At 32.3% G+C, this 21,335-nt stretch overlaps 2 protein-coding genes across 2 annotated transcripts in view; one reads left to right on the forward strand and one right to left on the reverse strand.

Annotated features, from left to right (window-relative positions):
• Positions 1 to 21,335, forward strand: part of LOC126748597 (uncharacterized) — a 356,494-nt gene that overhangs the window by 129,471 nt on the left and 205,688 nt on the right. The gene's annotated exons all lie outside the window — the stretch shown is intronic.
• LOC126748590 (nuclear pore complex protein Nup205) overlaps positions 1 to 21,335 on the reverse strand; it is a 69,563-nt gene that overhangs the window by 24,673 nt on the left and 23,555 nt on the right. Inside the window, 9 exon segments of the mRNA XM_050457929.1 lie at positions 4,359 to 4,518; positions 6,560 to 6,667; positions 6,723 to 6,878; positions 14,834 to 14,941; positions 15,018 to 15,181; positions 15,236 to 15,575; positions 15,643 to 15,796; positions 15,879 to 16,247; positions 16,307 to 16,389. Coding sequence (XP_050313886.1) covers positions 4,359 to 4,518; positions 6,560 to 6,667; positions 6,723 to 6,878; positions 14,834 to 14,941; positions 15,018 to 15,181; positions 15,236 to 15,575; positions 15,643 to 15,796; positions 15,879 to 16,247; positions 16,307 to 16,389 — 1,642 coding nt within the window.

The raw sequence follows: 21,335 nt of genomic DNA on the forward strand, positions 1-21,335 counted from the left end.
TTTTTAAATTCCCCGTTTTATTTGCAACATGTTATAACATGTTAAAAAAAGTGACATATGAGTAACGTGTTAATATTTCACGCTTCCAAAATCGCGAAGTAGCCTGTGAACATTTTTTTTTTAACGTAACTACGGACAACGCCGCCGCAACGATAATCACATTCTTGTTTAAGAGTTTAATCTTTTTACCACATTCTTCCTCTGCCCACGACAAAGTTGATATTTGTAAGATTTTGTGATATTTAAAATTTTAAATCATAGTCACTGTCCGCCAGTTGACAAGATTAATTTGTTAAAAAAATGGCTAACAATTACACAACTAATGAAATGTGCGATATGCACTTCATTTATGGACTGGCTAACGGAAACGCACGAGAAGCCTTGCGTATTTATGCCGAACGTTACCCGAATCGTGTTATTCCTCATCACTCCATGTATACGCGTTTACACCAACGTCTAAGTGAAACCGGCAGCTTTAAAAAACACACCGCTGAAAACGGACATCCCCGAACAGTTACTCCTCAAATTGAAGAACAGGTGCTCAATGAATTCGAGGAAGATCCCACCATAAGCACTAGGAAAATTGCTCAGACGGTACACATTAGTAACTTTACAGTTTGGAATATTCTTAAAAGAAACCTTTTATACCCGTATCATATTCAGCGGGTGCAGGCACTTTTGCCAGGCGATTTTCCGAAAAAAACGGCTTTGTGTCTTTGGATGCAAGAACGCATAAGGCAAGATGCACCGTTTATAAGAAAAATACTTTTCACCGATGAGGCTAATTTCTCCAGGGACGCAATTATGAACTTCCACAATAACCACATATGGCATTATGAGAACCCACATGATGTGGCAGAAAACCGTCATCAGCACCAGTTTTCACTTAATGTATGGGTCGGCATTATTGAAAACTTTCTCATCGGTCCATTTTTTTTACCAGCAAGGTTGACTGGACAAGTGTATCAAGAATTTCTTGAAAATGAATTACCAACGATGCTAGAAGATGTCCCCATTCAGCTGAGACAGCAAATGCTTTTTTACATGACGGTGCTCCAGCACATTTTAGTTTAGTGGCTCGGCAATATTTGGATATTACGTATCCAAATCGTTAAATAGGTCGGGGAAGTATTCACCCTTGGCTCCCACGGTCTCCCGACTTAAATCCGCTGGATTTTTTTTTGTGGGGCCACCTTAAATCACTGGTTTATAGAAATCCAATTGACAATGTGGAGGAATTGCGTAATCGCATTATAACGTCTTGTGACATAATTCGGCAGACACCAGGAATTTTTGAACGTGTCCGCGAATCAATGCGACGTCGATTAGATGCTTGTATTGATGTTGGAGGAGCACACTTTGAACAACTTTTGTAAAAATAATAATATTGCTTAAATAAATAATAAAAAATGAAATATTTTTTATCACTTAAAATTAATTAAGATTGTAGAAGGAAAAGTTTTAAATCCTCAATTACAATTTTATTAAATTGGGCTGGCTTTTGTACTAAATTAATTAATAAAAATTTTATTATTTATTATTAAAATTGCAATAAACTAAAAAAAACGAATAATTACTAGAATAAAGAAAGTCTAATCAAATCTGAGCAACATGTCCATGGTTTTTAATTTTTTGTGCGAAAACCGTACATCTAACGGATAAAGTCCAAGAGATCAAAAATGTTGCAAATAAAACGGGGAATTTAAAAATATTTTTTAATACAAGAAAAACCAGTGGCATACCATTTTTCTTTAAAAAAGTATTTAGCGGAAAACCCGCACACACGCCACTGGAGAACATAAAAATATTAAAAGTATGTTGGTTAATGGCTCTGGATACACAGACCCTGCATACGAATCTTTGAACAAATATCTACAGGGGTATTTAAGTTATCGAAAAAAAAATCATTTTTTTGTTAAAATTTTTCCACCCTGTAGCTCAAAATCTAAAAGGTTTAGGACCTATGTTTATAGGAACTTTTTTGCGAATTTTTGTCCAAAGAACACGTTCCTGAATTTTGTCGCAATATATAGAAAACATCCTGTATAAAAAACTTCAAGGCTTTGGTAGAGGAAAAATAAGTCTGGAAACATAAATTGGATATGTGTAACAGTTGGTGTCAATAAACTAAAAGTTAGTGTGTATATACTACCTTTATGCCTGGATAATGAATTTTTAGAAATATTAGAGAACTTTCTACATACACATCATAGGAAATATTTAATAATAGGCGATGTAAATATAAAATATTAGAAAATTCCGAGCTTCCAATAGATTATAAGAACTGAACAGTGATTATACGAAACCGATAACACAAACGAACTAAAAAGCACGTATATGGTGTTTAGCCGGTAGAGCATACTAAAACTAATATAAGTCTTTTACTTGTATAACGGGCTCGTATAACGGGCACAGGAGACGATCGGCAGCAAAAACTCAAATACAAGCTGGAAAGCGAAGACAAAAACAAATGTAATCAGGCAACTTGTTCCACATGTGTAATCCTACATACTGAAATGATTTTTTTTGTACCTAGATGTTCTACGATATGGAATTCTAAGCAGGTGCTGATTTCTCATATTGTGTGATCGTGGTAAAAGAATAATTCTCTTAAATATGACGGCTGGCCTAATATAATTATTGTATAAATTAAATTATACTTATTAAATTTCCTTCTATTCCTCATATTTAGTATAAAATAAGAATTCAGATAAGAATAACATGATCCCTATATGGTATGTTTAGAGAAAAACGCATACAACTATTTTGATATTTTTCTATCGTCCCTGACAAACACAGTGTTAAAGAATCACCATAAACAGTGTTTCCATAATGTAGCAGGGACAGTACAAGACAAATGCAAATGCAAGCCGATATTCAGTATTTGATGGTAATTGATTTTTGTATTGAAATAATGTTTTTGAACGCCAGTAAACAATTTTAACTTCGTTGCTACTATAAAATGAGTAGACCTAAACTAAGATTTGAGTCAAATATAACTCCTAAATTATGTTTTTCTGCAACTATTGGCACGACTGTTTCCTAAATATTAATTTTAAAATATTGGCTGCAGTTCTGCAGATTTAGAAACATTGCATATGATTTTAAAGCATTTAATTTGAGGTTATGACTTTCAGAAAATAAAGCAATCTTCTGAGTCGGAGTTAATTTTATTCTGTGCCGCCAGAATGTCTGACATTTTAAAAGAAGTATACATTTGTGACTAGTCAGCAAATTGTTGTAAGTTGGGATTTTGTATGCACTGATTCATGTCAGCACCATACAGAGAGTATGGGGCCCAGTATAGAACTCTGGCGGACCCCTTCTTGAAATGGCAAAAACTTAAAAATTCAAATTTACCTTAATGTACGGTTTGAACACAACGTAAACGATCTTCAACATGTAAGCGATCTTGACAATACTAAATACTCGTTATAGTACTGAAAGGCTTACGAGAGCCTGGTTGACAGTCGGAAATGTCATTCTTTTCAGTTCTATTTCATTATACACGTGACGTTCTAGGATTTTTGAAATGACCTGAAGAATACTTATCGGTCTAATCTCTTTAAAATCTGCTGGTGTTGGTATTTTTGGTAAGGGAATAAGGATACTAGACACAGTGTGACATGTGGAAAATTATCAATTTTGTCAAAATTCGAGAAATGCAAAATAAAATCTTGAAAGTGTTATTTAAATATAATAGACTGATTAAAACAGACACTTTATATAAAAATCTTAAGATACTAAATATTGATGTAATATTTAATTTAGAACAAGTAAAGCTAATTTACAAAATTTTACGTAAATCACAAAAATCAAATGTACTACTATTTCAAATAGTATTTATAAATATAATACAAAAACAATTTAGGAGTACAAGCCAATAAGGCATATAATAAAGTACCCGAAAATATGAAACATTTAGAAAGTTACAGGTTATTTATAAAGCAGTTAAAGTTGTATCTAAAGATATTCTAGATTGTAGAATTATTTCAACACTGTTAACAGTAAAATTGTAGAGTGCATTCCCCAGACCAGAGCTCAAAGTACAGGGAATTAGTTGCATTATTATAGTTTGTAATAAATAAAGTATGTTTTTAAAAAAAATGTGGGCACGATTCGGAATGGACAACCATAGAACTTTAATTCCGTAAATTCGATAGGTAATTTATTTTTAATTAAGTTGAATTTTCGGATCTACTACGTACATATACACCTATAATTTAGTGCAGTTATAGAACTAAATGTATACTGCAGTTTGTATTTAAATATTGTAGTAGTAATTTTTCTTCTTATTATGAACATCTTTAGATTAGATTACTTAGATTACCTATCTTTAGATTAGATATTTAGATTACCTGGGTACATAACTAGAGGTCGTAGGTATAGTAATCAATATTTGTGAAGCTTCTAATAACTCCCACATTTGATTAGCGGTTTCCTTCGATTTTGAGAGTGCCGCTAATGTCAGAAGAAGGTCTGCTTTAAGATAAATTGGCACTGAACAGCTAACAAGACCTGAAATTTTAATAAATAACTTAAATTATTTTAATATAAATTAATGAATACTTGAAGCAATCATTGGGCGTTAAATTGATTAGGCATCTTTACAATGTTATTGCATTTCGATAGGATAAAAAATATTTTAAATTCAACATTTTAGCAGCTCGTACAAAATCACACATTTGGCTTTTTGCCGAACTTTCATTCATATTGTAATTAATAAGAAACTAAGGTATATTATTAATACGTAACCAAATAATTATTAGTGATAAAGGCATTAAAAAAAACTTTGCGCAGGCCAAAATTATATACAGATCGTGTTTTCGTTCGTTACTTAGGAAACCGCATAGAGGTGAAATTCTGCAACGTCGCGCGTGTACTGTGAGTGCCTGCGACAGAGCACCGCCCCGGCCGGCCCGAGGACGGGATTAGTAAACATCTGACTTTCGTAGGAGGTGCGTCGTTTGGCGACAAAATGTCCCAAAATATTACGCGAAAATCCAGGCATTTTTAAAATATTTATTCTATTCCATGTAAAACCCGCAGAATAGAATTGTAATCTTAAAATGTTTAATATGCTGTGTTTTGCATAATGAAAATTAAAGCGTTATTTTAATAAAAAATAAAATATCAACTCTGACAAAAATATAATAAAAAATCAGAAATAAAACTCTAATAAACAACATATTATTTTTTAAATAAAATGCTCAAATAAACCGCCTTCTTTCGCTAAACAAAAACCTAACCTATCGTAAAATCTATTTCGGACCTCCAAAAGAGTTTCAGGTAAAATGGAATTGGCACATTCGACAATTTTATTTCGCAACTCCTCTAAATTTGTTGACTACTAAATTCATGCTTGTTAATGGTCTGCTTAAGGTAACCCCACAGATAAAAGTCATTTGGAGACAAATCTGGAGATCTAGGAGGCCATTTATTGTCGCCAGTCCCACTAATAAGGCGGTTAGGAAAAATATTTGTTAAAAAGTCTTTTACCCTAGCCGCGTTATGAGCAGGACAGCCATCTTGCTGAAAATAAACCAATCCCAGGTCTACATCAGGTAGGATTTGAATGGCAGGAAGAACTTGGTTTTGCAGCACCTCAAGATACTTTTGGGCGTTTAAAGTGCCATCAATAAAAAATAGCCCTATAACATTGTCGCCCAAAATACCTGCCCAAACATTCAATCTCTGAGGATACTGGGTACGAAACTGAAAACTTCTGTGCTCGTTTTCCTGAGACCAATAAAGAACAATGGAAGGATTGTGTTTGCCATGTAATGGAAAAGAGGATTCATCAGAAAACAAAATATTTTTTTTTAAATATTCGTTTTCATTTGCCTTTTCCATCATGGTTTCACAAAATTCCATTCTTCGCCACTGGTCTTCAGGAAATATTTCCTGAGTTTTTGAATACTTGAAACATTTATACCCATATTTTTTCCAGATACAAGCAACAGTTTTATTGCTCATTCCCAGTTCCTCTCCAACACTTCTAGTGGACCGTGTCGAATCAAGTTCTAGGGTACTGCAAACCATTTCTTCCCACCGTTCTATATCCTGGACCACTTCAACAGGTGATTCTAGACGTTTTGTGTGGCATTTTTTACAATCTTGAAGACTTAAAGATGTCTCAAAATTTGTAACCACATTTAAAACCGTTTTTGCACAAGGAATCGGTGTATTCTCAAATGTCACTGAAAACAAATCTCTACATTGTACTGCCGAATTGCCTCCATAAAACCATTTAATTAATTGAACTCTTTCGGAAGGGGTATAAACAGGCATAGTGAAAAAAACACGAGAATAACGCTCAAAAATTATTAATACAACGTGCAGTAACACAGCAAAGTGAGGTCTGCTGACTCCCGGTTCAAAAAATAAAAACGGAAAATTCCGCCGCCTGCAAGCCGCAACCAAGCGGTGTTGCCATTATTTTGGGTAATACGTAGCTCACGATAATACGATCTGTATATACATCATGAAGTCAAAATTTGAGTGCAGTAAATCAAAATTGGAATAAAATTTCACTAATTGTAGGGGTTGAACTATGTACCTAAAATTGTTGTTATCGGAGTCCAAACAGGATGTTCCCATAAAGCCAATCTGGAAAATGGATCATTTTCAGCAACGGTTCTTATTAAAAGAAGGACTGTGTGTAGACCTAAAAAAATGCGAATTTAATTTTTTTTTACACACATTATCTTGTAACTAATTACCTTCTAATTCTTGCGGACTAACACCTTTATGATACCCAGCTCTCATTCGGTATACTGTGTCTGTAGTTGGTGGGGTTTCTTGTCTTAAATTGTTATGATACTGAGCCAACGATAAAAAGAAGTGGTCCCAGCTCAAAGCCTTTGGGAAGCAAGTACCTAAAAAATGGTAATAAAGTTAGAACTAAAAACCCTGACTATTTTTTGTAAATTGTATTTCTAATATAAATGAGCGAATTAGGAACAGAAATAAAAACTCGATTTAAAAATTTGCCGACATTTCGAGGTACATCTTTCTCAAAGCTGAAAAAGAATTCCAAAATAGCAATTATAAACATAATAATATATTATGTCGTCCCTAATCTTTCCGTCTTTACACTTATTTAAAATAAAAACACTTATATAACCATAGGTGAATTATATTATTATGAAAATGTAAATACGTTAATTATTCTGCTAGTTTTTGTACAATTTTATTAGTATTCTGTAGTTAAAGTTGATTCGTAGGGTTTCTTTAGGGTTCTACTTACGTTTGGTTTATTATTTTCATCTATAGTGTTTAGTTTTTAGGTAGTTCATCTTGTGTGAGAGCCCCATTTTGGCCCCAATTTAGGTTATTTAGGTTATATTATTGTAAATCCCTGTAGTTCTAATTTTCTAGAATTTGTATACTTGCTTGCTTTGACTGTCAGTATTCTCGTAAAATTATTGGTCTCTTTGGGCAAAAACAATGAAGATAATTCTAAATATTTCGAAACAGTTCCATCGGGTTTTAAAAAGGACGCGCTTCGTGACAAATCATTCAGTTTTAATTGTTTAGTCAGTTTTTACCTTGGAAACAATTAAACGACAGTCAAAGCGAGTTAGGTTAGTGTTTTTGACGTTGACAATAAAAGTGTGTTCCCGAATTTCGTTACAATATTATGGATGTTTAAAGATATTGTAAGTATGTACAGATGTAAATATGATGGCATAAAGTAAGCTTGTCAGTGAAAAACGGTCTTCAAAAAATGTAAAGAATGTCATATTGTGCTGGCGGGCACCGACCAACACAATCAATTTAATGGTACCACATACCCAAGAGCTTTCTGTGAAGACAGTGGATTAAAAGGCGAGATTTCGCAACTAAACCAAATATTAAAAGAAAAACCTAGTAATTTCTACCATGGAAGGTAATATAACCTTCTTTGTAACCTTATTTGTTCTTTCAAGAAAATTATAAACCTAATGAAGGACATCAAAACGAATTAATAACAAAGTTAACAGTAATACACTTTCAGGCGGTACTTATTCCACACATCAGAGGCACATCCCCTAGTAGCACACAGTCTCCTACTAAATAAAATTATTTTATATTAGTTATATTAAGGACGTATTGAACAATAAAATATTACTTAACGGCTTTAACTAAAATAATTATGTCTTATAAAGAACTTTATTTTATAACAAACTTTTACAAATAACTATGTGACAATTTAATAAAAAAAATTTATAATGCAATAAGTAACTTGGTATAAAACATTTATAAAACAATCTTATATAACTATATTGTGTTAAGCAAAATTTGTTATTTAGTTGCTTTATAACTGTTTTAAAACGTACACATAAAACAGATATAAAATCATTTTATAACGATTTTGTAGTAATTTATATTAGGCGAACAAAGACTTTATTATAAAACAAATTACTCTCAGTGACTTTATAGTTATAAGGATTATGTTTATAAAAATATGTTATTACACTCTCTAAAAGTGTTATTCGCATAGTATTTATCAAAGTTTTATAAAAAAAAACATATTTTTGTTTGTCCACGAAGTTGTTGTTTAAAAAGGTTATATAATTTTTGAAGACTGAAATTAATATAGAATAAGTATTTTTTTTGGAAGCCAATACTGATTTATAAAGTATAATCCTTTTCATCTCGGAAAAACATACAAAATCGAGAAATTATAAAAGTAAAGAGGAATATTTTAAGAAGTATGTCGTTGAAAATCACTCGGACTCAAATATTAGTGAGTAAATTAGATCGCCATCCTTATCAGAGAGCATATCTCAACTTAAAATGTCGAAAATTAGTGAGAATGCTGACATATCAGATATCGATGATGAAGTGGGGGTTATAAATAGTAACCATAGGGTTAGCAAGGTTACTGACATTTCTAAAAACATAGAGACCCCTAAAGAGCTAATGGGCAATAAACAATAATATAAATCATATAGCGGGTTGGGAAGTTTATGAAAAACAATCCTTGTTTTTCATATAAACATCACAGTTATATAATATAATCATCTTAGAAAATTAAATAGATTTATATAATGACGTCATATGCAATGTTAAGAAAAACATACCTTAATTACGATTTACTTTGTGATATTTCTAATTTATTTATGTATGTAGTATAAATGTAAGGCAGAATTAAGCAAAAAATAGTCATTTTTTTTTAAATCTTAATTTTAGGAAATTCTTTTTTAGTCATCCAAATCTTTAATATTCCTAAAGGGCATGAAAAATGAGATGTGAGGATTTATTTATTTATAAAAACAAACAAACAGACAACCTACCAGATGTATTGATTTTATAACTAATTTACTAGAAACTGCGAATTTTTTGCCTGATCATTATTACAAATTCAAGTAGTTGTAATGCCTAGGTGTGCAATACACCTGTGTGCGTTAGTTATATATATTTGTGATTGTTATTTTTAAAGAAACAAATAAATTTAATAACCTTAAATACTACAATACCTAATCTATTAACACTTAACAATCTATGAAAAAGGACTATTTTACAATACCTACTTAAATTCCTAGAAAAATAGAAGAAAGTATTATATTTGTTGTGCACATACTTTGTACATTCTTTGCTAATTTTTGTTTGTTTTTTATTCCCTTTAACTCAGGTGGTAGAAAATTATACATTTTTGGCGCAAGGTAAACTAAAAATTTTAGGTTAATACTTTCGAAATTGTATGTATATAGTGATATGTATATATTTTATGTATATAGTGTATAAAAATAGTGTTGCTTATGGCGTCTTGTTGATCGGTTGTGTTTCGAGCATGGTGGCCGGGGGTACTGCGGCATGTAATCAAAATCGCAAGTTTTTTATTTTTAATGAGACCGGTGGGGGTCACCAGGGTTATGTTTGCTATCACCGCTATCTGTTGCTCATCTTTATATTAGATCTATGAATAGTGGATTTGATGAACTATAAATTTAAAATAATTGGGCTTGCAGAAACATGATTGCCTGAAAATATTTCTTCTCCTTGATCACACTGGTTTCTTCCGGACTAACTGTTTTTGCTTTTGCCGGTGTTCTCAGTTGCAACTGCGTGCTATGGTACTTTTGGCTGCTATACTTCTTTTCTCTGTAGCATCTGGGTGCTGAGGTTGGATTAAAGGATTTTTAACTTATTTCAATAGAGGAAAGGGTATTTAGGCTTCGGGGAAAGGTTACCAGTTATCTTTGGGCGGAGCCAGAGTCCGAACCCCACTCCTCGCAGAGAAAACAAAACATGAGTGAGTCGGGCGGAGACTGAGGACTGAGCATCTCAGTCCTTTGGTTTCAACTTTGATACTAAAAGAACTGATTCAGTGAGCATATTTGAATTCGGCGGCTAGTATCACATTACGCCTTTCCAAGGTCGGTTTTCCCTTGGTCTCAGGAGAAATTCTCCTATTAGGGTGTTGTCCACACTTTTGACTTTTTTCTTGAACTTGTTGTTTGTTAACTATGTATTCTTGAATAGAATCAAGTTTGCAGTCAGAGTGCAGATCAACATTTCTTACGAAGAAGGGTGCAAAAGTGAACATTCCCAAACACTTATTCTGAAACACCTTTTTGAAAAAGCTTTCTGATATTCGTCTTCGTGGTATTCCAGAAAATGTTTGAGGCGTTAAGCAGTTTAGGACGTAGAACCTGTTTGTAGACCATTAATTTGTTACTCAAAGAGAGCTTACTGCTCCTGCAGAGAAAGGAGTATAGCGCATGAATGGTTCCATTGCATGAATTAATTTGTTTTATGATGTGCGTTTTAAAGTTATTCTTTTTGTCAAAATAGACTCCTAGGTACTTTATCGCATCTTTCCAGAGGACCAGCGTGCACGAAATTGCTAAATTTAGGATGTTGCGGTCATGCTTTTTTGTTATTAGAATGTCCTCTGTTTTCTTACCATTTATTTTAATTTTCCAGTTGTTTGCCCACTCTATAATTTTATCTAGATGACTCTGCATGTATGCTGATGTCTGGACTAAATTTTTACAGCTCGCAAAGAAACAAGTGTCGTCCGCGAATAATGCGACTCTTGTCCACTTGGTATGTGTTAAATAAAACTGGTGCGAACGGGGAGCCTTGGGGAACTCTTATAGGAGGTGATAGTTCCATTTATTTCAACAGTAAATTCCATGTCTTTCTAGACATTTTTAATAAATTTAGTGGACCTTCCGGGCACCCCAAATTTCTGCAACTTACAGATCATGTCATGTCACACTGTGAGTGTGATCATGGCGGTAGATTTCTTCGCATTAAAAGAATCCACCAGACTCTTAAAAATCCGCGCTGCTCTTCCGGGATTCTTTTCAAAAGTTTCAGATTCATAAGAAAAACATATATACATAAACGAGAACCTCCAAATTAAGTTGTTTAGTATGGGTATATTTGTATATTTGATGGTATGGGGCTGTTTGAGGCTTTAAACATAACATTTAAAATTAACTCTGAAACATTAATTTGTGTTTGTATGTATAGACCAGCTTCATTTAATTCATAACAGTGTTAAAATACTGAAACACTAATAGATTTAATGTTCACTATTCTAGATAACTTAATAAGCTTTAAGTCGTCCATAGAAATATTAGAAGCCGTATCAGACCATCACATTATATACGCAAAGTTTAACATACCTCGCAAAAAAATTTCAAAAAAACATTTTAGGTTATGGATATTATGATAATATTAATAAAATAAAATTTAAATCTGATGTTTTAAATATCCCATGGCATGAAATATACACCATATTCATTGATGTCAATAGCAAAATGTTCTTGTTTAATAACTTTATTAACAACTTGATGAACAGACACGCTTCCCTTAATATGTATAAGAAAGGCCTCGTAATCAATTGATTACAAATAATATTAATGAAATTAAGAGATAAGGCTAGGCGCAGTTATATTAAAATCAAATCTAAAGCTAAATTAAATTATGCTACATCGCTTAGAAATTTTACAAACATGCAATAATCCAAGAAAAAATCAGTTACTTTAATCAAATGCACAAAAGGTTGGGAAAGAACCCTGGACAACCGCAAAACAGTTAATTATTAAAAAAACCTAAAACTTATCATCTTTGCAGGATCCGGAAGGCTCAAATAACTTTTTTCTAAACTCAAATAACACATCTGCATCTCCGGATAAAATTTCATACTATAAATCAAATACATGAAAATTTAAAACATGATGCAACAAAATTTTAATTTTCTCTTATAGATAAAACTACAATCATCGTTTAGTAAATAAAATCAAGACAAATGCAAGGGGAAAATAACATATCCATACAAGATTAAATGATTATGCCCAATTGTATTGATCCCCTGATCAATATAGTTAACTGTTGCATTCTTAAGGAAAATTTTCCAGATGCCTGGAAAAACGCTATTATCAAGCCAATAGTAAAAAAAGAGACCCAAGAGAAGAAACAGATTTTAGGCCAATAACTATTCTGCCAGTCTTATTAAAAATAATAGAGTGACTTTTACACAACCAAATAACTCCATTTACTGATGTAAAGTTCCAATTAATTCCTGATTTTCAGTTTGATTCCAGAAATATTTTTAACACTTAACGAGGAAAAAGAGGATCTAACCTGTCTCACTTCGTTAGATTATAGTAAAGCTTTTGACAACTATAGATCATAACTTGTTACTTCCCAATTTACATTATATTGGCTTTTTGAGTAATATCATTAAATTATTTCAAAGTTACCTTTCTGATCGATTTTGTTGTGTAGTTTTGAAATTAAATTAAAAATTGAAACAATTTAAATTCTAAAATCAAAGTTTAACTAAATAGAAAAAGGCTCAAGGTTAAATTCTATCACTATTACTTTTTTCAATTTATGCTGCTGACATGAACAAATCTCTAAAAAAAACTCGTATAGTTTATATACCCATATATAGGTATAAAACTGTATTTACCATTAAATTTTATTAATATTTCTTTATATACACAAGAACGTAATTTAACCATGAATCCTTCTAAATCTCAAGTAGTGATCTGTCAGTCAAATCCTCAGATTAAACAGTTTGTCAAAGATAATTAAAATTTTAGAATTGGAACTGTTCTTCTACCAATTACTGATGAGGTAAAAATTTAGGAATGTTTATGGACGGCCAACTAAGATTTGAAAGTCATATCAATAATAAATTGAAACAGGAACATCTTAAATTAAAAAATATTTCACATCATATCTTTCTTCAAAAACTAAATATTTACAAACCCCTTGTAATCTCTCTCTTTGATTGTGGAGATGTTGTTTATTCTAATTCAATATCTGGTGTGTTTTGTAGAAAAATTCAAAAGTTACAGAACTCTTGCATGCGATTTGTTTACTCTATACCTTATCGACAGCACATATCACTGCATTTAAAGATAACCAAATTCTCAATATGTCAAATAGGCGAAAATATCACATGTATCTTCTTATGTTTAAAGTTATCAAAACCCAACAACCACCTTACATTAAAAAAAATTATTCCATTTGCTCATAATCACAATACAAGGAACACACAATTATTTAAAATTCCTGGTCATCGAACAGCAAATGAAAAGATATATTTTTTTTTTAAATGCTTTAATATATATACTTAAGAATCTTTCAGTGTTACCGAACGCCCTCTAGGATGTCGCGGATCTGTCCTTCCTTGTCTGGCAGAGTAGCACCGAGCCAATTTCGTTTTTGCGCGCTTTATCTGTGATTTTTCATTTTGTTTCTTTTTCTTTCTAATTACAATTTTTTTACCAGATATTTTCGTTCTGTTCTTTCGTTCTGTTAAGTTTCTAAGTTTATCCAACGCGAAATATTAGCAGTAGTAGTAGTAGTAGGGTTATATCACTCCTGGCATACTTAATGACAGGTGTCGCGATACCATCCTTTTGTCTAAGAAAATTATGATTCTTCTTGCAATTAGTTTTTAGGCAATATTGTTTTTCTTTTTATAGGCAAATAAAGTATTTTATATTTGAATATGTTCTGTTTGATTTATTAATGATTTTAAAAGTATTAATTTATACCTAGATTAAGCTTGAGATTGACGCATACTATGATCATTGTCGAATCTTTATAACAAAGAATTTATTGATTATTTATTGTATTTATTATTATTTATACGATGGAAATATCTTAATAAATCGAATATCAATAAGAATTAAATTATGGTTATATAAGTAAGCCTTAAAGAAGACTCAATATATCTGGGTTGAATCTGGGGTCACATAAAACTCAGGCCTTAGATTTTAATACTGTCGACATTTCTAGCCTCTTTATTAGGCGATAAAAATTAAAAACCTTTTGTCCATAAACATTATACTTTACAGTCATAAAACGCGTAGAAAACCTCAAAAAATGCTTATAATATGAAATGGTCTTTTTGCTTCAGTCTGAAAAGAAGTAGAACAAACTAATGGTTCAGATTTAATTAGTCTTGCGTGTTGAAAGCAACGTATTAATTCATAGTAATAAAAGTAAGTCAGAGACAAAAACAGCGCTGAGATGCGATAAAGGACTGGCGGGAATCGGTATGTCGCGTTTGCTTAGATTTCGTATATATATATACCTACTTCAACCTTTTTGTATAAATGTATAGTTATAATAATAGGAGATTCAGTGGTTACTAAAGTACTAAATCCTAAATATCACGTAGATCACGTAGGCAAAAAACTATATTTCCTCTCTTATCGGCCCGAAATCGGTAAAGTGTAATCGTTCTCTTTTTAACTAAAAAATCTAATTATAATTTTTCCTTGGATAGTAATCCCATTGGTATTTTCTCATCCACGAACTGAGCTGCACGGAATTAGTATACAAATAAATAGTAGAATAACAGAAAACTCACCCGATTGCTTTAAAATGTTGAAGCAGTTTCTAGCAGCCGCCTTATTTGATGAAAGTCCACTAAGCATTTTTAAAAATGGTACAAATAAATTGGAAGGTAACATGTCACCTAAAAAGATAGTCATTAATAGAGTGTTCAAATGTACTTGTCTATGCAATTTACTAAAAACTTTAAAATTCTTTACCTGCAAGTTTAACAAACTTAAAAAGAGCTACCGATCTAGGTGGAACTCTCAAATTATGCCTTGGATTTACTTCCATTAGACTGTACCACATTACAGTATACTCGGGATCAATATTGTTATTTGCATAAAACTTGCCTATAGAGAGTAAAAGATCCTCAAAATATCTAAAAAATATCTTGAAGATAATTAACACATATTTAAATAAATGCCGGTAGTACCTTGGTAGGTTTGCAGGCGCTTCCAAACCTTCCCTAGTATACACCTGCAAAGTTCTGCTGACCTCATTTGCTTTCATTCGCAAGTCTTTTGCTTTAGGGTACATATAAACAACAAAATCTGTTAAAAGATTGTGCATTCTTTTGTATAAGAATGGTTCTTTAAAAAGTTTGGAGTTCTCAAGTATTACGTTATGAATAAAAGTAAAAACATTCGCCTCTATGGCAGCATCAACTAGGATATCTTCTTTATTTATGCAATCTTGAAATTGATAGTTTTGTGGAAGGACTCTTAACGATGCTAAGCAGACGGACAAGCCAAACATTGATAAACTTTGTAGACCTAATAAAGTAATTATTATTTGTAAGAATTTCCATATATAAATGAATAGAATAGAATAATTAATTACCTTCACATGCCCATTTAGGTTTAGAGGGCATAAATTCGTTAACAACTGCAAAGAGGTATTTAGTATCTTTTAGAATCGGCAGAGATTGAACTGCTTCTTCTCCATCTTCTCTTGTATGGAAAATACTTAAATCTATAGTTGACAGTAAAGCCATCTAAACAACATTATTAAATTAGTTATCAAACGTTATATATTTTAAAATCTGTTAATACTCTGGCGATGCTCTAATGACTTACCTCTAAATACAAAGCGACATCATCAATAGACCCTGTAGCTACGGACTCAATTGTCACATGCCTTAAATAATTTATAAGAGCTAATGTAGGTTCTATAGGAAGTCCACATTGAATAGACCAAGAAAATACAATATCCGCCAAAAGAAATCGAATGTCATTAAAAAGATCTGTAACTTGGCGTCTGTGTTTAGGATCACCAAGTGCTAAATTATCTTGCAGTTTTTCAATTTCCTTACTTAAATCCAAGGTTCTTAGGAGTTCAAAAATCCTATAAAATAAACCACCTTCTAATAGTTGATTAGTATAATCAGTGGCAAATTGTGTCACTTCGGGTTTAGCACAAACGGTCCAATGTAATCCACTTCTTGCCTAAAATATTAAGGGAATACTAAAACATAGTTAAGATCAATAGAGCATCAAACACATACCTGCACTAAATAAAGTAAGGTTGTTAGTAAAGCCTTTCTGCCATCATAATACAACAAAACTGCTACTAAACCTCTTGTTAAGCCTGAAAAGAAAAGATCAAAATAAAAAACATTATTTTATTTTAAAATCAGTTTTTGTCCAAATTTTAGTAAATAATTTATGCATTTGTATTGTATACAGGATCTCATTGAAATTTTTTACTAATTTTGCCATTTAATCTATTTACTTCATTCTCCAAATTTGCAACTTTCGTTTTAAGATTATTTTGTTCCTTCCTAAGTCTTTTATTTTCTTTACCTAGTTCCTTGATTCTCTTTTGTAAATCATCCATCGATTCACTGTTAAAAGACACTGATTTTTCCAAGATCTTTGCCAAGCTTTGCCTATAGCCTTTGTCAGCAATAACCCGAAAAGCCTTCCTCTGCAGAGCAAAAATGAGAGCTGCATGAAAAAAGTGCCCCAAAGTCAGTATAGCACAAGTAGGATTGTATTAATACATGACAAGGAAGAATTTTTACTAAGTTTCGCAAAAAAAGACGAAAGAATACCCTGACGGTCTTCTGACTACCCTGACTGATCTCCGTGGAATGATAGTATATTTCAGTTAAACCACTCTTAAACCAAATATTTACCATGTAGGTTAGACAACGACAGAGCCTCAAGACTTTTTCCACTTCTGGCTATGGTTGTGTCATCTGCAAATTGCCACATTTTAACATCTTGGAGCCACCTTATGAAGATCATTGACATATATGAGGAATCGTAGGGATCCCAGAACGCAATCCTAAGGAATGCCATGCTCAACCTCAACTCAGTCGTACAGACAATAGACGCAAGCCATGAGAATCAATCCCATAGCACTGTAACTTTTGTACAATAGTATCATAAGATAGGCAATCGAATACCGAATACATCCTCAAACAAACCCCCACAAGATACTCTAGCACACTCATGACTGCACCAGAAATAAATCTCTTTACTCTAGACCTAAACTGATTAACCGTGAAAAGGCGACTTTTTCAAAATATTCATAATGTTGGTATTTTAAAATCAATTCAAAAATCTTTGCAAGATTAAGAATGACAATATACATTAATAAATAGGTGAAATAAAGCACAAAATTACCGCCCTATATCCATTCTGTGCAATTTCTCAAAGTTATTCGAGTTGGCTCTTTATAAATTAATTTTTCCCAAGGTTAAGTCCATGCTGGCCAACGATCAACATGGCTTTGTTTCTGGCCGCTCATGTACTACAAACCTAGCATTCTTCTCTCAGTTTGTGTGCGAAGCACTTAATGATAGAGGTCAAATCGATGTTATCTACACAGACTTTCAAAAGGCTTTTGACCAGATTGACCACTTCATCCTATTAAATAAGCTTGAACGCCAATTTGGATTCTCCGATCGCTTGATAAAGCTCCTTTACTCCTATTTAGTTGACCGCTCTCAGTTTGTAGTGGTCGAAGGCTTTAGATCTGCTTGTTTTTCACCTACCTCTGGAGTTCCTCAGGGCTCTAACTTGGGCCCCCTTCTCTTTAACGTTTTCGCTAATGACTTGATCTCCACCCTCAATTGCTCTCGGTTAGCATATGCTGATGACCTAAACTTTTCCATAGGATTGACTCTATAGCAGATTGTGGTCAACTGCAAGAGAACATCAATACTGTACACCATTGGTGTACTTTGAACCGGCTTAACCTTAATGTTTCCAAGTGTAATGTGGTAAAACTTTTTTCGAACACTGCCACTGCCAAAACTCTCTACTATGCATTTGTTAGATCCAGGCTGGACTACAGCTCCCTCATTTGGTCTCCCATTTACAACCAGCACATTCACCTATTAGAATCAGTCCAACGGCGATTCCTTAAATGTTTGGCATTTAAGGATGATGGAGTCTATCCTCCAAGGGGTTTTGACCATAACCTGCTGCTCTCTAGATAAACTGAACGGTCACTTGCGAAGAGGAGAGAAATGCATTCGGTGAAATTCTTGTTTAATTTACTTAACGGTAAAATTGACTGCCCATCCCTTTTGCAAAGGATTTGCTTTCATATACCACGCCCAGGATCTAGACAGTGTCCAGCTTTTAACTTGGTCCAACATTCTGTACCTTGAGTCCTATTCACTTTATGTGTCAAAACTTTAACATTATTGCTGATTCTTGTGACATTCACCATGACAATTTGGCACTTATTTTGAGTCACCTGCGTATGGTCGGTGGGGGAGGCTAGGTTATTTAGTTTTTAGTTTGAATACATTTATTTACTCATTTTTTTTCTGCTCTTTTGATTTAAATTAATTCTTGATTCTTATCCTAATTTAGTGTTGATTTTTTATTATTTATTTTCTCAAACTTACTACTTTTTTATATTATATAGCAATTCTTTGTTCATGCATTCGTACTTGTACATTTATATATTTAATTGATTCTCCTGTAACTGGGTATATGTAACCTGTTGGAAATAAAGCTTATTATTATATTATTATTGTTATTATTAAATTCATGATGGATGGTATTAGAGCAAAAAAAAATCAAAAAGCAAAAAAGGACTTATTTCCCAAAGAGTACAAATTAACATCTTATAGTAAAGTTCTGGTGCACAATGGGCCAACGTCTGTGTGTGCACCCTGAATTAAAAATTCTGGTCTAAAAATTATCGCGTTTACTTATATTTCTGAGCGAATTTTAGTTTTAGTGACTTATTTTAGTGAAAATTTGCAACGTTAACCCTACTGTAATAATTGTGAGCAACAATTGTACAATAATGACCTATTCAATTTACACGGATATACTATTGATATACTAAACATGTTATTTGGTAGCAAATTTAATATAAATTATTAATTAACCAAAGATCTACTTTATTTTTTATTTTGTGTATTTTTTATTTCAGTATAAAAAAAATATGTCTGAGTAGATGCAATTAATACAGTTAGAATACTACACTTGGCATTTTTCATCAATCTTCTTCCGATAGCATGGTGATTTATAACATTGTTAAAACTTATATATTTAAAACTAATTCTAACAACGTTCTTAATATACAATTGTCTTATATTTATACTTCGTGTGGAAATTTTCAGTTTTTTTTAGAATTTACAAAAAAAAAATATCAACAATTATCAAAAAGACGCCCTGGCAACACGGTGGAAAAGAAACCGTTGTATCGTCATTAGGTTCTGAGTTCAAACCTTAGCCTCGGTATGGTCCTCCAGAGAAAAGTGACGGTTTTATTATATATTATAATCAGGAATAAGGTTCATTTAAGGCAGAACTTATTATTAATTAACAAATAATGTCTTCATTTAATATTCACGTAAGTAATCACGAACACTGAAGTGAAAATAGTCTCAGATCGTGTTGTGCGATCGAAAGAACGAATTCGCCGGCCGGTTTGAAAATGTACAAAAAATTGTTTAAAAACAGCCAAACCCGAAATTTCAATCGCACAACAATCACGAAGAGAAATGTCAATGTTTAATAAAATTTAAAATTTGGCATCAAAATATAGATTAGGGTCACTAGTGCTGGAAAGATAAATCTTTTTATTGAAGGATATATGAGATGGAGGGAATAAGTCATATGATAAAAATATTGATTTGGATTCTCCAGAGCCATCTATAATGATAATTGCTTTCAAAGTAATTCTATTGTTTTCAAAATAATTCTATTTACGAATTCAAATTAAATTTTTTTTGCTGCTTAAAGACCATTTATAAGTATGAAGATATAAAGAGAAAAGATTAGGTCCCGTAATACTCTATGTATTGGGATTGGACAAAAGAGTTTTTACGTCAATTACTTTATTTTCCATTTTTATTTTGAAATTCATTTATATAAAATGTAAAATTTATATAAATATGAAAAGAATTAACAGAGAAAAAATACGAAATAAAAGAAACCATCAAAGAATCAAATCATAACTATAGAACCCAAGATTAGGGAAAATGTGGAAAAAAAAAAGAAAACTCGTCTTTTCCCATAGTACCTTTTTTTTCCTAAATTGGTTATTGGCAAATTTTAATGTAAGCGCTAAACTGACAATTCCTAATGAAAAAACCAAGGAAAAAAAACTGTTTTATTTTTGGTCCAAAATTGAAAGGTAAAAATTATATACCAACGAAAAATTTGGAAAAAAGGTCAAAGAAGCTATTGATGTTAACCAACATGGCTTTTTCCAAAAAATATCGGTAATAATTAATAACCAACTTAATACCATTTATTCAGAGTATCAATGAAAGTATGGATAGTGGTCTGGAAACTTTTCGTGAAGTTGGAGAATTTCAATGTGCACGAGGCCCTACTCAAACTCATTAAAAGTTATCTAACAAATCGCTCTCAGAACGTTGTCATAAATGGAGTAAAGTCTTCTTGTACAACCGTAACTTCAGGAGTACCGCAAGGTTCTCATTTGGGACCGATTTTGTTCTCAATTTTTTTAAACGACCTGTAGATATCTTGCATATGCAGATGACCTAAAAATCTTTACAACAATTAAGAAGGTATCAGATTTTCGTGCCCTGCAATCTGATCTTGCAAATTTTGAAAAGTACTGTATCTTAAATAAATTATTTATTAATCCAGAAAAATGTCATTCTATACTTTTTAGCAGAAAACCATCTCAGACACAAAACAAATGTGATGTCTATCTCGGGGGCACTATCTTGAAGTATGTGGAGTTTATTAAGGAATTAGGTGGGACGTTGGATTCCAGACTGCTCTTCGACGTTCATATAGAAAACATTGTTCAGAAAGCTCTAAAAAATCTCGGTTTTATATCTCGAATTACAAAGGGATTTAGTAATCAATCATCATTAATATTATTATACAGGGTGTCTCACGACGAATAGACGCGATCGATATCTCGGAAACAAATTTTTCAGAAAATTTGAAAATTTGGCAACCTGGCACAGTCAATGAGGGCTACATAACTAAAATATTTTGACGGTTGTGACGTTTCCGGTTATACCGGAAGTAGGTGTCAACTTCGTTATTTTAAATGGAACACCCTGTATATTTTTACAT

The sequence above is a fragment of the Anthonomus grandis genome, chromosome 22, assembly GCF_022605725.1.
Source record: "Anthonomus grandis grandis chromosome 22, icAntGran1.3, whole genome shotgun sequence".
NCBI lineage: Eukaryota > Metazoa > Arthropoda > Insecta > Coleoptera > Curculionidae > Anthonomus > Anthonomus grandis.